Source organism: Ictidomys tridecemlineatus, chromosome 16, assembly GCF_052094955.1.
Source record: "Ictidomys tridecemlineatus isolate mIctTri1 chromosome 16, mIctTri1.hap1, whole genome shotgun sequence".
Taxonomy (NCBI): Eukaryota; Metazoa; Chordata; class Mammalia; order Rodentia; family Sciuridae; genus Ictidomys; species Ictidomys tridecemlineatus.
In genome coordinates, this window is record NC_135492.1 from 35,456,815 (window position 1) to 35,479,709 (window position 22,895).

Here is a 22,895-nt window from a genome sequence, read left to right on the forward strand (position 1 = left end):
ACTCCTGGGTCTAAAAATACCATTTCTTTTTCATTTGGTTTAAAGAAGAAATATTGTTAAGGAAGACACATTTCCTCACCTCTGATAAGAAAGAAGGGTTTTAGTCATTCAATTATCTGCAGTCCAGGGAATCACAGCATATCAGATATACACTTGTGATGTGACAGCCATTTGACACATGTGGCTAATGAGTTCTTGGAATGTGGTTGATCTTCATTGAGAAGTATTAGAAGTGGAAAGAAGTGTGAGATTTGAAAAAATTAATGAAAAATACATGAAGTTAGCAAACAATTTTCATTGTTTCTATATTGGAATGATAAAATTATGAATATTTGGGTTAAAATATAAAAAATTACTTGGAAATTATAATCATGATTTTATTATATAATGTAATGTTTAATTATTTTATAACTTAAATTATTATAAAGTACCAATTATTTGTAATAACCTATAGGTTCTAAGAATTTATAGGAATTTATTTATACATTCTTATAATTATTTATTTTTTTTGTTTTCCTTACAAACCCTAAAAGTTCAGTTACACGTATATTTATCATTTTATTTCTTCCAACTATGATGCTGTAGAAGATTGTCTACTTTTTATAAAATCTAGTTGCTTCAAAATTTCTGAACATGAGCTGGGCATGTTGTTGATTACCTGTAATGCTGGTGCATCAGGATACTAAAGAAAGTTAATCATAAGCTTAAGGACAGCCTCAAACACTTAGTGAGATTCTGGCAAAAAAAATAAATAAATAAATAAATTTTGAAAACAACTGGAGATGTTCCTCAGTAATGCATCCCTGGGGTCTATCTCTGGAACAAAAACAAACAAACAAAAAGCCTTATTTAGCCAGAGTATGAAGGTTATGAAATCCAAAAATGTAAAGTAATTCTCGCTCTATTATTTGCATTTGTGAATCAGTCATTGGTATTACTGTCATTGATAATTGATATAAAATTATATTCAACATTAAATACTTATGTCCCCTTTTATGGCCAGGTATTCTTGCACATAGAAAGCTCTGTCTGAGAAGGAGTATAATTAACATTTTGTTATTTTTGGGTCCTACAGCCTGAATTGAAATTATTCACCTTGCACTCAGAGGCATAGGGGTCCAAGCATGGTATTTTTTCTATTCAGGTAAAAATTATAAAATAAAAATCATTGAGGTGATAATTATTGAATCAGAGGGAAAAACAAAGAATAGAGGTAAGGCTTCAAAATCTGGGAAACAATTTATCTCTGTCTCAGGCAAATCTCTTGATACACCTCCAGGTTTTTGGATGCATGAATGGCTCTGTAATGGACCCTTTCCTTCTGACTTTCAGGGTCTAGAGTATTTAAAAATAAGAAGTCTTCAGGGCTGGGCATTATAAAATAAAAACAAATGGGCTGAGTAAAAGTATTCAAAACTAATTGTGAGAACTGCACTTTCCTGAGGTCACCTTTGTAATATTTTAACCCTAGTCTAAATTTGATAGAGCTCAATATACTGCCATGTCTGTCCCATGGGGTTGACAGTCAGGATTCTACTTTTTGTCCTCTGTATGGTGACCTCTGTCTGGCCTGAAACCAGCTCTGTACTTTCTTACCTACACCCCTTCAGAGTGGTTGTTAAATACAGGATCAGGACATGAGAATTTTGACTCATATAAATAATTCATATTTGAGAGGAGTTGTGGTCCAAGGAGTTTTCATTTTCTCTTTTTTTATCAGGGGGCACCCACTTTTTTAAATGCATCTTCCAATGTAGGCAAGCATGATTTTCCTAAATGCCATATTTTCTCTGCTGTATATTATGAAGTATTGTTCCCTGGAACATTTCAAATTACACAGAGTTTTAATTCATCTTTTCTCTTAGCTTTGTATGGAATTTTAAAAAGTGAGTGTGTGTGTGTGTGTGTGTGTGTGTGTGTGTGCATTTGTGTGGTTGTACTTTTACATGAGAGGAACGTGTGGTTATAACTTGAAACTCTTTAAAAAGTATTTGTACCTAATGTCAGGTGTGAAGATGCAAGTTCATAATCTCAACATTTTAATAGGCTGAAGTGAGAGAATTAATATATTGAGAATAAAAAATATAAAGGAGAGGTGAATGTTTCTCAGTGTGTAGGCACTGCTGAATTTAATCCTTGATATTAAAATAAAAAAAAATCTTTAAACTTTTGTTTATTTGTCTTTCGTAAGCATAGACAGCAAGTTTAGGTCTCCCTTAAGAAAGTTTAGAATATGATGTCTCTTCAGTATCTGCCTTGTCTTTGAGTGGCTCTGGGGTAAAAATTACATGAAGCTGACTCAAGGTCTCATCAGGTTCCATGTTTGTTGAATTTCCTAGAGAATGCTAACCTGTGTGTAATCCTCTCTTCCTACAGAGCAGCTTTTGGTCAGAGAATGGAACACCTTGTTGGACTAGCTGGATACTCTAGATACTCTAGAGATTACAGGAATATCCTTTATAGGTTTCATCTAAATACTTCAGATATTGGAATATTAATATTATTTTCCCCAAATGTTAGGTTCAGCTCCCCAGAAACACATTACTGCTCAGATCTACAGATCTATTGATTCTGTAACTGAAAAGAAAGGAAAATTTGATTTTTATCCTCCTTTTTCTTTCTCATGCAGGGAAGATTGAGTATAAGGGGCCAGAATTTGAAATGAGAATAAGCTGTAGCAAGAATTTAGAAAAAACAACATCCTAGTGTTTTTGTGCACACGTCTTCAAGGAAAAACTCAGTATATGCTAATTGGAAGACATAATGTAATACCTCAAGTTTGGGGTGGTAACTAAATATTTAAATAAATAGGATGGTGGATTTAGCATGTCTCACTTAGTCTAATATTTTTATTACCTATAAAATGCAATTTATCACTAATATTTGAAAGATTAAGAAAAGTTGCCAAAGAGAAAATATACAGGCAAATTTCAAATAAAATTATACTCAAACTAAGGTAATTTTTTGAGCCTGAAAAAGAACATCATTGAAGGTTAAGTAAGATCTTAGTTGTATCTGTGGCTATAATTTTCTTTGCTGTGGAGCTATTTCTAGAATGTCAGATTGGAAAAAAATTAAGAGATAGGTAATAAGTAGCTTTTGTTTTTTTAAATCTACTTTGCAATACTTCAAATTCATCAAATATAAGATATGGATGCATCCAAAATCTTAGGCTGTCAAGTTTTTCTTTTTAGAAGAAATAGCAAATAAATAAGGTGAAATGAAAATGGACCAAAGAAAGTTAGAGCATTCATATTTTTCTGGGCATATTGTAACATGCCAGAAATCACAACAACCTGGAGGTTGAAGAAGAAAGATCAAAGCTGAAGCTTAGTGTAGCAACTTAGTGAGAGACTATCTCAAAAAATAAAAATAAAAGGCCTAGAATATATCTTAGTTGTAGAACACCCCTGTACCAAAAAAAAATCAAAATTCCAAATGAAGTATCCTTTTCCCTGAAGCCAATGAATACTTAGGAGTTTTAAGAAAATTCTGTGTATGTTGGTTTGGGCTGCCATGAGATGGCTCAGTATTCTAAGGGTTTCATATAAAGGAAATTATCTAAAGAATACCAACCTGTTTTTTTTTAAACAAATATTTTGTTCTTACCACTGAATGTAAAAGTGTTCAATTAAATATTATTTTATGTAAAACAATGGGAATATTCAGAATGAGTATCTGAATCAGCATATTTAAAATAGTTAGGATCTTCTAAATCACATTGGGAAAGGGCTCTTCTATGGCACTACATAAAAATTGGAGGTAATATCTTCAACCACTTATTTCTTAAAATGGCCTATATAGTGTCCCATTTTTCTCTGACTTTTTTTATATTCTATGCAAGGTTTCAATTGTCAACTTCCATATTTATATAATTTATCTCAAGCTGGTATACATAACTGTGTTATTTTTTATCAGAATAAATTACTTGAGTGAGTAAATGTAGAGTCCCCTAATTTATAGGAAATTGATTATAAATATGAATATCGTTCTATTCTGGGGCTTGAAACTGGCACTTCATTTAGTAAAATTTGATAGGAGCGAACACCAAACTTTTGGGATCTGTACTAGATGGTATCAGAACTGAATTATTGGACAACTAGTTGTTGAAATATTGGTTGTTGAGCAAATTTACACATTTGGTATCAAAAGTGGTTGCAGAGTCAGGAACGGTGGCACAAACCTGTAATTATAGTGATGTGGAAAGATAAGGTAGTAAGAAAGTAAATATGATTCAAGACTCAGTAATTCAGAGACCCTAAGCAACATTGTAAGCCCATTTATCACAATAAAAAAAAACAAAACTTCTTGAAATGCATTTCAGGGGTAGAGTGCCCCTGGATTAAATCTCTAAATTAAAAAAAACAAAACAAAACAACAAAAAAAAAAACATGCTGTTTCAGAAAAAAGACATCACAGATCAGAATGTTAAACTAACTTCATGTATGTGTTTGTTCACTAGTGATAATTGAGACCCTGGTAAAAGGAGTATTTCCAAGCTGTCAGAGAGGCATTTAGGGTACAAGAACCGTTCAGAATTTTTTTCTTAACTGCTTATTATTCTCTCACTTTCTACTTTGAAATGAGCCAAGTGAGGATAGAGTTTCACAGTGAGAGTGGTTTTACAAATCTGGGAATGGTAAACCTGATATGTCTGTTTCCTTATGAACTGAGAGAGTAACAGTCTATTCACTTAATTTGCTTTTTTATTTTTATATTTTGTTATAACTTTGTGCCATGTGATTCAATTTCACCCAAGTACCTAAGTGTTTTGTAATAGTTTGATAGTTAAAAATTTTATTCTTTTGTATTAGAAGTGAGTTGTGATTTTGTAAAAGTAATTCTTTTAAATACAGTATAGATTTATGTTATATTTAAATAATGAGAAGATAGACAACTTTGGTGATAAACATTCAAATAATTATGTGGACTGTTGAAAGTTTTGGTGTGTCTTTAGTGATCTCTTATGTCTTCTATACACTAAGGTGACCACTGTCATATGAGTATAGTTATTACTTACAATTTTGCTATGCATATTTCAAGTATCATTGATTTGTTTCATTGTGCTTCTTTTGAATATTCAATAACTAATTGCAACTATTATTTATCCTTTGGAATTTTGTTGGATTTTTTTCCACTTTTTTTGCTTCATTGATTTTCTTTACATGTGCTGCTCCCTGGGTTTTATTATAACAAAATTATCCACCAATTTTAATTCTTAAATTAAATTATTGAGGCTGAGGATATAGCTCAGTTGGTAGAGTGCTTGCCTTTCATGCAAAAGACCTTGGGATCCATCCCAGGCACCACAAAAAAACGTATCTTATTGAATGGTTGATATCACTACCATTTGTGAAACCCACCTCTTTTAACTCTCATTAAAATTTGTATGAAATTAAATACTATGTCATTAATCTTATGATTTATGTATTATGTATTTCTTCATTTTTATTTCAGGAACCATTGACATTAAGTGATGTGGTCATTGAATTTTCTGAAGAGGAATGGAAATTCCTGGACTCTTCTCAGCAGACTTTATATGGAGATGTGATGTTAGAGATCTATAAAAACCTACTCTTTATTGGTAAGCCTAAATTTCATTCAGAATTTTTAATTCAAAACCAATATTTATTTTTCTAACTTTATACAGTATCTTATGATAGATTTTATTCTGCATTAAAAAGTTTGTTTCTTGTTTTTAGTACAAAGATTGGGAATTTGTTTATGTAGAAAAGGAAATATTAAAGATTTTTTTTTCTTTTTATGTTTAACTTATCTTTTCTAAGTAGTGCTCACAATGTAGAGAATGAAAATGGTTTCAAAGTATTTTAGAGTTTTTGTCTAGAAAAAAATGTTTAAGAAAATAATTTTGTAGACTCTTATAGGATATTTTCTCTTTCTTTTTATTCCTAATAAGGGTAACATTAAAAAGACTTCTTTAGTTTCCAAGAAAATAACAAAACGTGACATATTACATCAAAAAATATTGATGTCTCTATGTAATCTTTGGTCACCATTTGATCTCCAATGAAATAACCTTGGGATTTGAAGAGAAAAGTGACAGTAGACATATCAAATTGGGTAGAAATCAATGAAGCAAAGATTACAGATAAAAGGTCCAAAATTAAAGAGGAATTCACATTTAAAAATGTTAATTGATAAGCTAAAATCTGACAGAAAATATTTTTTCAAGCCTAGGTTTGTTTCAGTTGCAATCATTAAAGAGCATTTCATTCTCTCCATTTACCATGCATATCAATTATTTAAGCTCCTTTGCTCCTTCTTGTTCTTCAGTGATCTCCCTACATTTAAATTAACATATTGTAGGAAAATCAAAAGAAGAGGGGCTGGGGATGTGGCTTAAGTGGTAGCATGATTTCCTGCAGCCTGGGTTCGATCCTCAGCACCACATACAACAAAGATGTTGTGTCTGCCGGAAAAAAAATATTAAAATTCTCTCCCTCTCCCTCTCCCTCTCCTTCTCCCTCTCCCTCTCCTCCCCTCTCTCCCTCTCTACCTCTCTCCCTCTCTCCCTCTCTCCCTCTCTCCATCTCTCCCTTTCTCTCCCTCTCCCTCTCTCCCTCTCCCTGTCTCTTTTTAAAAAAAGAAAATCAAAAGAAGACACAGACAAGAGACAGGAAATGTGACATAGTACAGAGAGGCCAAACTGCCAAGCTTTATTTATATCAACAGGTTAATTTAGGTCATTGGCATCACTAGTACATACTGTTTATTTTATTACTAGGCAAGTTACAAACTTAGCAACATTATGCAGCTTATTTCTCAGTTATATACTAAGTTGCAAAGTGCAGTGTTGGGAGTTTTGTGTAGCTCTCAAGAAAGTCCATTTTATAAACTTACTGTTTTGTGGACAGGTTTAGGCTCAGTGAAACATTGTGCTTGTAAAAAACAGAGTTTCTTTATTCCAAGAAGTTGTGTGCCAGAGATTATGTTTGAGGCTGATAACATTCTAGTGCAGAACCTTTTCAAGCATGGCACTGCCATAGCAGCTTGACATTGCACATGTATTTAATTACTTGACTAGTTCCTAGGGAAAATTGCAGGGAATTCTAAGGCAGGGAAACAAAGTACTGTTACCCTTGGGAGTTTTCTCACCAGAGGAATGCTTCTCTGCATATTTCCACAGTCAGAATCCCTACAAATTATTCCACAATGACTGTGAGGATATGCATAACCTGGCATTTATTTGCATTTGGGGGGTCCCTAGAAAATCTGCTCATTTCCAAATATCTCTAGGTTAAACCATTGTAAGATATTAATATTACAGGAGAGTGTCTTTAATATAATTTAAATATTTATTTATTCAAATTTTTCTCATCAGAACTTTATATGAATGCTTATATTGAATATTCTGTGAAGTTTTTCTGCCATGTAATGAATAGCAGTATTTCACAATACCTGCTCCTAGTGGTTATGTAAGTATAGCTGATCAATGTGGTTCAAAGAAGAATTTTCAGGGCTAGGGCTGTAGTTTAGTGGCAGAAGGCTTGCCTCACACATCTTTAGCACTACCTAAAAATAAATGAATAAAATAAATGCATTCTATCCATCTATAGCTACAAAAAATTAAAGGAAAGATTTCTATTATAATACAATTATTCATATTATTGTAGGCAACATTTCTCTAATTCTTGTATCTTTCTTGAATCTCACTCTTTAGAGAGCTTTAGTGTTCATTATGTTTTATCACATTAGTGATACTGTTTTTGTTTTTATATCTATATGTAATAATTAAATAGAAATTATTATGACTTGTCACTTTAGGACAACATTAGGTAAAATTAAACTGCACGTGACCCATCTGCTAATTCTCAATCAAGTTTTCTATGCTTTTACTTACATGTATAAATATTTCCTCTGTTTTATATATAATTGTATATAGTGCTTTGATTATTTACTCTGCTTTTGTGCTTAATCATGTAATGTATCTAAATTTTGTTTATACACACACACACACACACACACACACACACACAAACAGCAGATTGAACTCAGAGGTTCTTATAATATTGAGCTACATCATCACCCCTTTTGACTTTTAGTTTAAAATAGACTCTTGCTAAGTGGCTAAAGTTGGAATTGTATTTCCATGTTTCAGCCTTCCAACTAGCTAGAATTAATGGTATATTCATCATCTCTCCATATATGCATCTGTTCTTTTGTCTAGGAGTAAGACTTGAGCTTTTTAAAGGTACCATGAAGATTTTACAATTATTTTATTTTTTATATATTTGTCAAATTTGTAATTGTGGTCAAAACTGTATATCTTTTCTGAACTTATTGTCTCATATATTTTAAATTTACTGGTCAGTTCTGTTCATTCAATTTTTTTGTAACTTTTTTTTTCTAGAAAATTTGTATCACATTTTTTCTTCAAACAAGTGCTCCTTTGTCTTACTTTTTCATCCCTAATGCCATTCCTTTTGGTCTGTATATTTGGCTACAGCAGATATCTCTCAGAAGTTGAATTACCTGGTATTTGTTTTATTTTATTTTTTATTTTATTTTTTTGGGGGGGGAGGTGAATTATTATTTTACTTAACATACTCTCCTGAATGTTGATCATTGTAGATATTATATAATTTATTATATTTGAAAAGATTTCTAACTTTTTCATTCCAAATTGCCTTCATATAGTCATTTGAAATGATATTTGATTAAGTTGCCACATTTTTCTCTTTTGAATGTTGTTTAATGAGAATAGGTCTGTAAATATATTTTGACCATCAAGTTGAGGGCTAATTGATATACTTTCAATTTTATTACTCATTGCTTTCTCACTTAACTTCATTCCATTGAATATTGTAGCTTTTATTATTTTATATCAGGAAGTACTTTTAATTTTTTTATTATGTGTAGTTATTGATGTACCAAGAATATTCCAAAGAATTGTTCAAATAACTTATTTGGATTACACAAAATAATATTGATTGTTTGGTATTACATAGTCTTCTTAGATTTTTTTGGGTGCTACTTGCACTTCTTTTTAAAATAGGTACTTAACCACTGAGCCACATCAATAGCTCTTTTTGGGGAAGGGTACTGGGAATTGACCTCAGGGGCACTTGTCCATTGAGCTACATCTCAAGCCCAATTTTTAAATTTTAAATAGAATCATGGTCTCCTTCATTTGCTTAGCACATTGCTGTTTATGAGGCTGGCTTTGAACACAATCCTGCTGTTTCAGTCTCCCAAGCTGCTTGAATTACAGTTGTATATTACTGTGCCCAGCTGGCAGCTGTTTTTATATTTTATTTTGTGACAGTGCCTAGGTAAGTTGCTTAGGGCCTTGCTTAATTGCTGAATTTGGCTTTAAACTCCTATTCATAAATTTTGAATATCACTTTCACTTTTGCTTTCCAACTTATTATTTTATGTTATAAAGCAACTTCAATATTTTAATATATTTAACATTTGTTTTGTATTTTTAACCCGATCTCTTTGGAACAATATTCCATACACTATAAAGAAGATTGTCTCTTTAAACCTAATTATTTTTTAATGCTTTTTGAAGATTTTCTATTTTCTGGGTACTAATGAAGTGATATATATTTTTTTAATTTGCATCAACTGGAGATTGATGTATCCTACTATTACTGTGTTTCTTTTTATGCTGTTGAATTTTTTCCTGTGATTTCTTTATATATATAAAAAAATATGATTGAAGTTACAGCGTGCGCTGCTGGGGACTAAGCATATTCTTTTGCATGTGGGGCAAGAATTCAAACATGTGAGCTGTGTCCCAGCCTGAGACATTGTTTTTAAAAAATATTTTAGTATATAATTTCTAACTTTTATGTTGCTATTTTTTCTATTTTTTTAAATTTTCTACATTGATAGTTTATTAAATACATTTCAGGTGGATTTCTGGCATTAGTTAGATAATTAACAACATCAATTTTTGAAATCTCAATTACTAGTATTACATTGTTTGCTTGAGTTGATTATACTTTTTATTGTGTGAGCTATTATTTTCATTGGGATTTTTCTATTTAAAATCTGTTCAACTAGATCATTATAGTCATTTTGGAAAATATTTGGAAGTTACAAAGTAAACAAAAAAGGTGATGTGCAATGATATATAAATTTAATTCCATATAACTGGAAAGCTGAGACAGTGGAATGCCAGTTTAAAATAATTTTTAGCATCTTTTTGATAAACTGTCTTTAAAAAAGTATATAGATATAGAAATATAGAAATAGATATAGAAACATAGAAATGCCTGTGGATCTAGTTTGGTGATAGAATACCCCTGTGTTCTCTTATGAAATAATCCCCCCAAAGATAAAATATAAATAAAAAAATAAGAGATATTCATTTCCTGAAATATTTGAGTCACAGGTGGAGTCTGAATATGTTGAAGTGAAGGGCTATGATTTGACATTGTTGTAGTAATATTAGTCAGTTTGCATTTTGTCCTCATCTGTGGTGCTATAATTTCTTAAGATAATTTTCAAAGTTCTCAAGGCTTTTGTCATCATGTTGTAGTAAATTCTATATGTTTCTTGAGTAATAATATCCTTGAATCATACTGTTCTGTGGCTATTTCGTCTCACTTTGATAAAGTTTTATATAATTGCAGAGTTATTCACCATAGTAAGTGAAATAACTTCCTGTTATTTTTTAGGTATGTCTTCTAATCAAAACCAAGAATTTTCAGGAGAGCAAGAAATACAATATTTTTTGCAAAACTTGAAAAAGCAAAGGTATGGAAAGCAGGACAGTTAATACTTGGTTTTAAACAAGAAATTGAAATTGAAAGAGAGGGAAGTTCATAAAATTTGTCTTAATGAATGGAAAAAATACATGAAAATTATTTATTCAGAAAATTACAAGTTCATCAGGTTATATTATTACAAACATCTCAGAAGACTGACTACTCAACTAGTGCCATTCAGTTTTCTTTGGTTAAAACTTTAAATTACATTATTGTAATTGTAAAATTTTTACTACTCAGTATTTTTTGTAAAACCACTTGCAATACACAATATTTTAAATTGCAAAAACATGTATCAAATTACATTTACACAATGTTTACAGGGCATTATGAAGCTGTATCTTAAAAATACCTTTAGAAAAATAAAGACAACCAGTTTGCTCAGCTTTAGAAATAAGATTAGAATAGAAATAGGCATTTTAATTAAAAAAACTCAAAAAGTTATAAAATGCTTATAGTCAGTTATGTTTTAAAAACTTTTAATAATCTTGACATAAGCGCAGGATAGAGAAAAGTGTACAGATCATTATTTTAAAGTTGCAGCATTCTAATCTGTCTTTCTTATAAAGTAATAAAAAGATTTTCTACACAGTATAGACAGATTGTCTAATTTAAACACATGCATAGTATTTCTACTTAAAAGAAATACATGCTGATTAAGGAAATGCTGAAACAAGTCTTACTAAGATATTTCTGTTGAAAAGAACAATTCAGTAATTAAATGTGCTTACAGGGAAAGTTTGGTAGGTATTGTGTTTAAATGCAATAATAGTTAAGCAAAAGAGAAGAAGAAGATAAACAGTTTAATCTTTCTAAAACACATCAAATAAGCATACAGCTCATCTATCATGTATGACAATCGAAACACAGGAAAGTCTCAGGAACTTCTAGCACAGTCTCCCAGAAAACCCACAGCCCAAATGGCTTGCAGGAATGCATCACACCCCAAAAGCAGAGATGAGGGTCTTGTGGGAATTGTGGAAGACTTCTGACACTTTTCTGGGCTCGTGCTAAGAGGTAGAAAACATGCCTGGGACAGAAGTACTAGGGCCGGTGTGGGGCAAATGAAGAACAATGAAGGGCATAAGCTAATAATTGTAAAACTCTTTGAGAAAAGTAAAGCAGCCACAGTGGTGAGGTAAGACCACCTTTGAATGAGAAATGGCTTACTATGAAACTTAACCTCTGTAAGAAAAAAAAAGATCTATAATTTCTTTGTCATTTCATGATTCTGTCTATCATTGCAGAAGCCCACTTTTGTAGACCCTTCTCCATGAAACTTGATTTGAGTCAAAGGTGCTTGTAAATAATTATTTATAATTTTAATTCAACTTGAAGCAGTCTTTGTGTAGTTACCAATATATTTATGGCTCATAAGTTAGCATAATAACTCCATGTCATGGGACATCAAGCATCCCACCTGAGAAATTTCTTTTTTAGAAGGTTATGAGCCATCTGAAAAAATATATATCTGAAATAATTAGTAAAGGAATATAAGACCAGGCAAGAACTTATGTTAAAAGAGGTAAAACATCTTATAGATTCCCTAGACCACATAAGTTCTGAAAAATAATTTCTAGATAATTTTTCCGGTTCTTTATTTAAGGAAGTGTGCATCAAAGTAGGAATAAGATTTCAAAAGGAAGAGTATTTCTTGAGACAGGTTGATTCGCGTTCTGACATGTCTCACCATCTCTGTGATGCTATGTGGCTCCAATGGATGATACCATTTCCAATGCCATGCTGAATTTAGACAAAACTAGGTAGTACATAACATGTACTGGATAGTCTTAAACCAGCTGGATTTCAACTGTGAGTTCTCAGATACCAGATTTTTTTCCCTAAAGGCTTCCATGCTTTTTAAAAAAATTTCATGCAGTTTATAGATATCTTTCAGCAGCTCCATCTGACATGCACTGCTTCATCTTTTATATTAACAGGGATTTTGACAAGACTCCAAGTGAATATTCCAAAAGATCTTTGGACTTTGTGGTTTGGGGTGGAATGGAAAAAGCATTCCAAGTGTGAGAAACAGAGACTTTCTGGATCCTATACATGTCCCTAATGAACTAAATCCTGTTGCCATTAGATTTTTCTGAGGCCAAGCACTACTTATCTGTGCATCTCAAGGAATATGTTTTCAACAAATCAAAAGTATTCTCTAATTAATTTCAGTAAGCTAGTTACATAGAAAGAATTTTAAAAACACCCTCAATGATAGATATTTTTGTTGGAAAGTTGAGCAGCTCAGCTCACATGGAGTTTGCTCTTTGGCTTAATGAAGAATGCTCTGGCACATCAGGGCCATGATTATGTCCCAGTGCCTGCAGGATTGCCAGCAAATTAAAACTAGACAATAGTGTGTTGGAGGCAAGGTGGAACTCTAGGGATGTGGGGCATTGGCTAAGCTGGAGAGAGACAACAACACATATGGCAGTACAATTTGAGGACCTGTGTGTGCTTTTAAATATATTTGCACAGCATTTTGTAATTATACCCTTCCTCTAGAAAATGAAACATTTCCTATGGAGTCTATTTCATGCTTTTTAGTCACTGGAATAATTAAAAATGCACTATTGAGTAAATATCCACAAATATTTCTTTAGACAGGATAGAAGAAAAAGAAGGAGAAGAAGAAGAAAAAAAAAATTCTGAGTTTTATTAGTTTGTCTGACTGTTACTTTACAAAAATGATGAAATGAACAGTTTCTCCTTGTGGCAATGCATGAAATTATAATGAATGTGAGAGTATTTGTACTTACCTAATATTGCTTAATTTAAAAGTAGACGTAGATACTCAGAAAGACCTATGTTTACGATAAATCTTTTAGGACCTATAGACAGTCTCTACCCTAGGTAATTAGCAATATAATAGATTTGGTGTAAAACAATGTAAATTCTGTGAAAGTAATTAAAATTTTCTTTTTTTTTTAATTCTAGAAATCACCCATATCATGGTTTAAAAGAGCTTTACAATGAGAAAAGTGTAAATTTTTTTAATCCATACCCAAAATTTATTTATTCAAGCTTTTATAATCAAGAGACAAATTACAGATATAAGGTATGTGAAAGCATTTTTAATAAAACTAGAAGAATTCCTGAACTCCAGAAAATTAATATTGGTGGGAAGCTCTACAAGTTAAAAAAATATGTAAAATCATTTAAAAATTCCTCAATTCTTTATCAGAGCAGTGATAAATCCTCCATAAGTAAAGAATGTAAAAAATATTTTAATCAAATTCTATTTGTTACTAAAAACAATAGGTTTTACAAAGGAGATAAACCTTACAAATTAAAGAAATGTGAAAATGTCTTTAAGTGTTGGTCAAACCTCTTTAAACACTATAGTAATCATACTGGAGAGAAAATCTGGAAATGTAAAAAAAGTGTCAATGCTTTTAATCAAAAATCACACCTTACTGAACACCAGAAACTTCATACAGGAGAAAAGCTATACAAATGTGAAGAATGTGGCAAAGCTTTTTATCAAAGTTCACACCTTACTAGACACCAGAGACTTCATACTGGAGAAAAGCCAAACAAATATAAAGAATGTGGCAGAGCTTTTAATCGAAAATCACACCTTACTGAACACCAACGACTTCATATCGGAAAAAAGCCAGACAGATGTAAAGAATGTGGCAAAGCTTTTAATCAAAAATATTGCCTTACTCAACACCAAAAAATTCATACTGGAGAAAAGCCATACAAATGTAAAGAATGTAGCAACACTTTTAATAAAAAATCAAAACTTACTCAACACCAGAGACTTCATACTGGAGAAATGCCATACAAATGTAAAGAATGTGGCAAAGCTTTTAATAAAAAATCACACCTTACTGGACACCAGAAAATTCATACTGGAGAAAAGCCATACAAATGCAAAGAATGTGGCAAATCTTTTAATACAAAATCAAACCTTATTCGACACCAGAAAATTCATACTGGAGAAAAGCCATACAAATGTAAATCATGTGAAAAAGCTTTTAATCGAAAATCACACCTGACTGAACACCAGAGACTTCATACTGGAGAAAAGCCATACAAATGTGAAGAATGTGGCAAAGCTTTTAACCAAAAATCACAACTTACTAGACACCAGAAAATTCATCCTGGAGAAAAGCCATATAAATGTAAAGCATGTGGCAAAGCTTTTAACCAAAAATCACAACTTACTAGACACCAGAAAATTCATCCTGAAGAAAAGCCATATAAATGTAAAGCATGTGAAAAAGCTTTTAATCGAAAATCACACCTGACTGAACACCAGAGACTTCATACTGGAGAAAAGCCATACAAATGTAAATCATGTGGCAAAGCTTTTAATAAAAAATCACACCTTACTGAACATCAGAGACTTCATACTGGAGAAAAGCCATACAAATGTAAAGAATGTGGCAACACTTTTAATCAAAAATCAAAACTTACTCAACACCAGAGACTTCATACTGGAGAAATGCCATACAAATGTGAAGAATGTGGCAAAGCCTTTAATCAAAAATTACAACTTACTAGACACCAGAAAATTCATACTGGAGAAAAGCCATATAAATGTAAAGCATGTGAAAAAGCTTTTAATCGAAAATCACACCTGACTGAACACCAGAGACTTCATACTGGAGAAAAGCCATACAAATGTAAAGAATGTGGCAAAGCTTTTAAGAAAAAATCACACCTTACTGAACACCAGAGACTTCATACTGGAGAAAAGCCATACAAATGTAAAGAATGTGGCAACACTTTTAATCAAAAATCAAAACTTACTCAACACCAGAGACTTCATACTGGAGAAATGCCATACAAATGTGAAGAATGTGGCAAAGCTTTTAATCAAAAATCACAACTTACTAGACACCAGAAAAATTCATCCTGGAGAAAAGCCATATAAATGTAAAGCATGTTAAAAAAGCTTTTAATCGAAAATCACACCTGACAGAACACCAGAGACTTCATACTGGAGAAAAGCCATACAAATGTAAAGAATGTGGCAAAGCTTTTAAGAAAAAATCACACCTTATTGAACATCAGAGACTTCATACTGGAGAAAAGCCATACAAATGTAAAGAATGTGGCAACACTTTTAATCAAAAATCAAAACTTACTCAACACCAGAGTCTTCATACTGGAGAAATGCCATACAAATGCAATGAATGTGGCAAAGCTTTTAATACAAAATCATCCCTTACTCAACACCAGAGACTTCATACAGGAGAAAAGCCATAAAAATGTAAAGAATGTGGCAACACTTTTAATCAAATATCAAAACTTACTCAACACCAGAGACTTCATACTGGAGAAATGCCATACAAATGTGAAGAATGTGGCAAAGCCTTTAATCAAAAATCACAACTTACTAGACACCAGAAAATTCATACTGGAGAAAAGCCATATAAATGTAAAGCATGTGAAAAAGCTTTTAATCGAAAATCACACCTGACTGAACACCAGAGACTTTATACTCGAGAAAAGCCATAGACTTAAAAGTCATTTCCTGTAATATCAAACCTCATTGGTCACCAGAAACTTCATACTGGGAAGAACAATTACAATTGCCCAGAAATAGCTCTGTAGCATTGACTCCATAAAATTGCAACCCTTGCCCAAATGGCCATTACTCATTAGCCCATGGAAGTGGGCAGGAAGCATGATTGGATGCTTCACCTTCTTTCCTTCTGTGGACCTCTCCAGGTTCAATTGTCCTTTCCTCAGTTTCTCTGTATTGATTGAAATCAAATCATTTTTTTTTCAAAAGCTATATCTGGACTTACAGGCCTATTTGTACCAAACCAACACATTAATAAAATTATCTTATGCCTGAAGTCTATGGTCACATCAATTTATTCCCCATAATCTCAGCTGGACAGCATGGTCCTATGTCGATGTCTTATTTTATTTATTTAATTTTGTTTTGGTTGTATACCGAGGATTGAATTCAGGGGCATCCAACCCCTAAGCCACATCCCAGCCCTATTTTGTATTTATTTAGAGACACAATTTCACTGAGTTTCTTAGGGTCTCACTTTTACTACTAAGATTGGATTTAAACTTGTGATTATCCTGCTTCAGGCTCATTCACTGCTTGGATACAAGGCATGCATCCCTGCACCCAGAAATCAATGTCTTTTGCTTTGTAGTTAGTTAAAAAATTTTACTCAGGATTTTATGTCCATAAAAAGATGGTTTTGTCACACTTCAGGCATCAGATTCTGGCTTTTGAAATGTCCTGCATGAAACATCTTAGCTTTCTACATCAAATGCAGAGATCACAAATTTGAAACCAGGTGGCTGAGAAACAAAGATATTGAACAGTAAAATGCAACATATGTTGTGGTTAAATCCACACATGTAGTGGGTATGAATGCTCACACTAAATAGACATCAAGAGGCCTGTCCATGACCCCTGAGGATCCTGAGCCTCCAGAGAGTCTGCAAAAATGAGAAAGAAGCACACTACATTTTCCCACCTCTAGACATACTATAGCTTTTACTAGACAGACCAGGGAAAGCACTGTGTGTCTTTGTAGCAAAGTGTGGCTCTGCTTGCATATATATGACATCTGTTTTAGAGAACACTGAGACAGTACCTGATAAAACATAGTTGCCCTTTTTTCTCTTAATAGAAAACCACAGCCCTGCAAATTTTTTAAATCAAAAATTTTGTTACAGTTGAAAAATAATAATAATGGTTAAAAATGGTGTCAATGAAAAGCATTTGAACTAGTGAGTCCATCCTTCCAGTAATACTTACAAGGATACAGCTCTGTCACTCAGAAAAAAGTCTGTCCCAAGCCACACAGTGAAAGCTCAGAAAGTTACATCTTTTCCTGGACCCATCCTTGGCTCTTCAAATTGCTTCTTCCAAGTAAATGATGTTTTTAACAGTTAATAAAGTATGAGAAAATCTCTTCCACTGAAGTACTTCAGGTCCTCTCAGGATTCTGGAAGGCTGGGCACACTTTTCATCCAAGCAGCAGGGGAGTTCAAGGAAGGAGAATCACAGTTTCAAAACCAGCCTCAGCAATTTCACATGAATCTAAGCAACTTAGGAAGATCCTAACCCTAAATAAAAAGATTTTGGGATGTGGCTTAGAGGTAGAGAGCACTTTGGTTTGATCCCAAGTACAAAAAAAAAAAAAAAAGACAAAGATGCTCAGGTCTTGTGGTCATCAGACTCAGTTTTTGCTGTACATAAGTCTGAACAATTGCATTATTTAAAAACTTTTTTTTAAAAAAATGTACTAACTATAGTTACTTAGTGATCACCATAGTACTATAAAGCAGAGATACCTCCACTAACTTTTACTGTCACAGAAATACCTCCATGATAATCCCAAATATTAATATGGTACCTCTGTTGATGGAGCGATTCATCTGTTCAATTACTCTCTCACAACAGGTGTGCACTAAATCCCTGAAAGTTTCAGTAATTTAGACTCAAAAATCATGCCTTACTCAATACCAGAGAATTCATACTGGAAAAAAACCCATACAAATGTAAAGAAGGTGGGAAAGCTTTTAAGAAAATATTATGCCTTACTCAACACCAGAAAACTCAAACTGGGAAGAAACCATTCAAATATCAATGATGTGGCAAAGCTTAGAAACTTATGAAGCTAAATAAAGCAGACTCCAAGAAGGCACAAAGACACCCATGCAAACTCCACTGCAGGTGTGAACCTAGTTTTTGTGCCTCACTGCTAAGTAGTTCTCAGCCATGGCAATGGTTACACCAAGTGGATATTGGGCATTCTAGAGGCATTTTTTATTTTCAAGTAGGGAATAGGATTACTAAACATCATCATGATGGGCAAGCCCCTTACCAAAAACAAGCTTTGGTCTCTAAGTATTACCATGCTGAGGCTCAGGGTAGATCATATATGCTGAAAAAAGAACTGATATTTCTCTAATTTATTTTTTCTCCCAGTGCTTTAAGCACAATGATTGTCTCCCAGTAGTGAGGAAGGGAAGAAAGAAACAAAAGAAGGAGCAGAAGGAAACACACAGCATATTATAAGAAGAAACATAAAGCCTGCAGGCAGGAGAATTATTAATTTGGGCCTGATTGTGTTGCTACTAACTCTGTCAAAGAGTTCTACCAACCTTCTAAAACTTACCAGTCTTGCGTCAGTTGTCAGTATCAAGCCAGATGCCCCTACTTGAACAACAGGCAAGATTCTCCTTAGCAGAAACCCCATTCAATAAGCAGTCTTTCCACGTCTTCTTTTCCAAGAATGAATAGTGAGTCATTGAGGACTTCACCTGCATTCTTGTGTTCATTAGAGACATTTGTCTGTAGTTTTCTTTCTTTGAGGTATCTTTGTCTGGTTTCAGAATCAGGGTGATGTTGGCCTCATAGAATGAATTTGAAAGCGCTCCCTCTTTTTCTATTTCCTGAAATAATTTGAAAAGTATTGGTATTAATTCTTCTTTAAAGGCTTTGTAAAACTCCGCTGTATACCATCCAGTCCTGGGCTTTTCTTGGTTTGCAGTCTTTTGATTGCTTCTTCTATTTCATCCATTGATATTGGTCAGTTCAAATTGTGTGTATCCTCCTGACTCAGTCTGGGCAAATCATATTACTTAAAAAATTTATCAATGTCTTCACTATCTTATATTTTATTGGAATATAGGTTTTCAAAATAATTCCTAATTATCTTCTGTATTTCTGTAGTATCTGTTGTGATATTGGCTCTTTCATCCTGTATGTTAGTAATTTGAGTTCTCTCTCTTCTCTTCATTAGCATGGCTAAGGGTCTGTCGATCTTATTTATTTTTTCGAAGAACCAACTTTTAGTTTTGTCAATTTTTTCAGTAGTTTATTTTGTTTCAATTTCATTAATTTCTGCTCTGATCTTAATTATTTCTTGCTTTCTGATATTTGCTGTTGTTTTGCTCTTCCTTTTCTAGGGCTTTGAGATGAAGTATGAGGTCATTTATTTTTTGGTTTTTTCTTTTTGTGAGAAATGACCTCCAGGCAATAAATTTCCCTCTTAAAACTGCTTTCCTTGTGTCCCATAGATTCCGATATGTTGTGTCTGTATTTTCATTTATCTCTAAGAATTTTTTGATTTCCTCCTTTATGTCTTCTGTAACCCTTTGATCATTCAGTAACATATTGTTCATTTTCCATGAGATGTATAATTTTTCCTTCTTTCTTTTATCGTTGATTTCCAGTTTCATTCCATTATGATTAGATAAAATGCATTGTATCAGCTTCACCCCTTTATATTTACTGAGGGTTGCCCTGTGGCATAATATATGGTCTATTTTTGAGAAGGATCCATGTGCTACTGAGAAAAACATGTATCCACTTGATGATGGTTGATATATTCTATATATGTCAGTTAAGTCTAGGTTATTGATTGTTTTATTGAGTTCTATAGTTTCTTTATTCAACTTTTGTTTGGAGGATCTGTCCAATGGTAAGAGAGGTGTGTTGAAGTAACCCATAATTATTGTGTTGTGGTCTATTTGATTCTTGAACTTGAGGAGAGTTTGTTTTATGAATGTCGCAGCACCATTATTTGGTGCATAAATAATGATAATTGTTCTGTCTTGTTGGTGAATGGTTCCTTTTAACAGTATATAATGTCCTTCTTTATTCTTTTTGATTAACTTAGTCTTGAAGTCGATTTTATTTGATATGAGGATGGCCACCCCTGCTTGTTTACAAGGAGCGTGTTTGTGGTATATTTTTTTCCCAATCTTTTACCTTCAGACTGTGTATGTCTTTTCCAATCAGATGTGTCTCCTGGAGGCAGCATATTATTGGATTTGTGTCTTTAATCCATGTGACCAGCCTATGTCACTTTATTGGAGAGTTTAAGCCATTAACGTTTAGAGTTTCTATTGATATATGGTTTGTACTTCCAGCCATGTTTGATTATTTATCTTTTTTTTAATTTAATTTGCTTCTCCATGATTATCTTTCCCCCCACCCTCTATCTTTATTGAGGTATTTCCCACTGTTGGTTTTGGTTGTTGTTTTTCAATTCTTCCTCATGTAGTGTTTTGCTCAAGATGCTTTGCAATGCTGGTTTTCTGGTTGAAATTTCTTTTAACTTTTTTTATCATGAAAGATTTTTATTTTCTTGTCATACCTGAGGCTCCGATCTACATATTGTGGGGTCGGGCTCCAAATTTTTTAATAGAACACCCATAGCACAAGAGTCAATAACAAGAATCAACAAATGGGACTTACTTAAACTAAAAAGTTTTCTCTCAGCAAGAGAAACAATAAGAGAGGTAGATAGGGAGCCTACATCCTGGGAACAAATTTTTACTCCTCACACTTCAGATAGAGCCCTAATATCCAGAGTATACAAAGAACTCAAAAAATTAAACAATAAGATAACAAATAACCCAATCAACAAATGGGTCAAGGACCTGAACAGACACTTCTCAGAGGAGGACATACAATCAGTCAACAAGTACATGAAAAAATGCTCACCATCTCTAGCAGTCAGAAAAATGCAAATCAAAACCACCCTAAGATACCATCTCACTCCAGTAAGATTGGCAGGCATTATAAAGTCAAACAACAACAAGTGTTGGTGAGGATGTGGGGAAAAGGGTACTCTTGTACATTGTTGGTGGGACTATAAATTGGTGCGGCCAATTTCGAAAGCAGTATGGAGATTCCTGAAAAAGCTGGGAATGGAACCACCATTTGACCCAGCTATTGCCCTACTCTGACTATTTCCTGAAGACCTTAAAGAGTTTACTACAGGGATACTGCCACATTGATGTTCATAGCAGCACAATTCACAATAGCTATACTGTGGAACCAACCCAGCTGCCCTTCAATAGATGAATGGATAAAAAATGTGGCATTTATACACAATGGAGTATTACACAGCACTAAAAAATGACAAAGTCATGGAATGTGAAGGGAAATGGATGGCATTAGAGCAGACAATGCTAAGTGAAGCTAGCCAATTTCTAAAAAACAAATGCCAAATGTCTTCTTTGATATAATGAGAGCAACTAAGAATAGAGCAGGGAGGAAGAGCAGGAGGAAAAGATTAACATTAAACAGAGACATGAGATGGGAGGGAAAGGGAGAAAAAAGGGAAATTTCAAGGAAATGAAAGGAGACCCTCATTGTTATACAAAATTACGTATAAGAGGTTGTGAGGGGAATGGGAAAAAACAAGGAGAGAAATGAATTACAGTAGATGGGGTAGAGAGAGAAGATGGGAGGCAAGGGGAGGGGGGATAGTAGAGGATAGGAAAGGTAGAAGAATACAGCAGTTACTAATATGGCATTATGTAAAAATGTGGATGTGTAACTGAAGTGATTCTGCAATCTGTATATGGGGTAAAAAGGGGAGTTCATAACCCACTTGAATCTAATGTATGAAGTATGATATGTCAAGAGCTTTGTAATGTTTTGAACAACCAATTAAAAAATTGTTTTTAGTTTGAGGTGGATGTATTTTTTTTTAATTTTATTTTATGTGGTGCTGAGGATCAAATCCAGTGCCTCATGCATGCTATGAGAACACTCTTCCACTGAGTCCAGCCCCCTTTAGTTTTTAAACACGAGATTAGGTATCACTTTAATCTCTGGAAGAGAAGTAAAGGTTAAAATGTTTACAGGGATTGACTCTTAGCTCTGGGTGTTGTGGTTGAAGGTCTTAATAAGGTTATTGCAACAGTATTCTGTGAACATCTCAGCAGTAGAGATCCATGCACCCAGGCCCTTGCATCTCAGGGTCGCTCCACCAGGGCTGAAACTATACAATTTTGGATTCATGTCATTAAGGTATAAGTTAGTGAGGTCAGAATAACTTTTTTTTGTAAAGTGGAGAAAAAAAATTGTTCTTGGAAGAGAGACCAAATCAGGGCATAGATTGTAAGCCCCAACCAGGCAACTGAATAGATCATAAAAATTAAGATTTGTGAGCCACTGTGAGTCTCATATAATAAAGCTGAGCTGCAACCTGAGAACCCACATTTCTATCCAGTACTCTGATAAAACTGATGTTTGTCTGGGGCCCAATCTTTGTGATGTAGGATCAACAACAGTATGAGTTAGGCAAAACTACTTCTTGCCAAATGATAGGGGACAGATGTTAGTGGTGAGAGCATGAGGTTCAGAGAATAATTCTATAAAGTGGGGGTCACTGTGCTCACCCCCCCCATGCTTTTCTT

General features: G+C 33.4%; 1 protein-coding gene across 1 annotated transcript in view; it reads left to right on the forward strand.

Annotated features, from left to right (window-relative positions):
• LOC144371530 (uncharacterized) overlaps positions 1–22,160 on the forward strand; it is a 79,204-nt gene extending 57,044 nt beyond the window's left edge. Inside the window, 4 exon segments of the mRNA XM_078033858.1 lie at positions 5,458–5,584; positions 10,650–10,728; positions 13,680–15,601; positions 15,688–22,160. Coding sequence (XP_077889984.1) covers positions 5,458–5,584; positions 10,650–10,728; positions 13,680–15,601; positions 15,688–16,214 — 2,655 coding nt within the window. The 3' untranslated portion in view covers positions 16,215–22,160.
• The last annotated feature ends 735 nt before the right edge of the window (positions 22,161–22,895 follow it).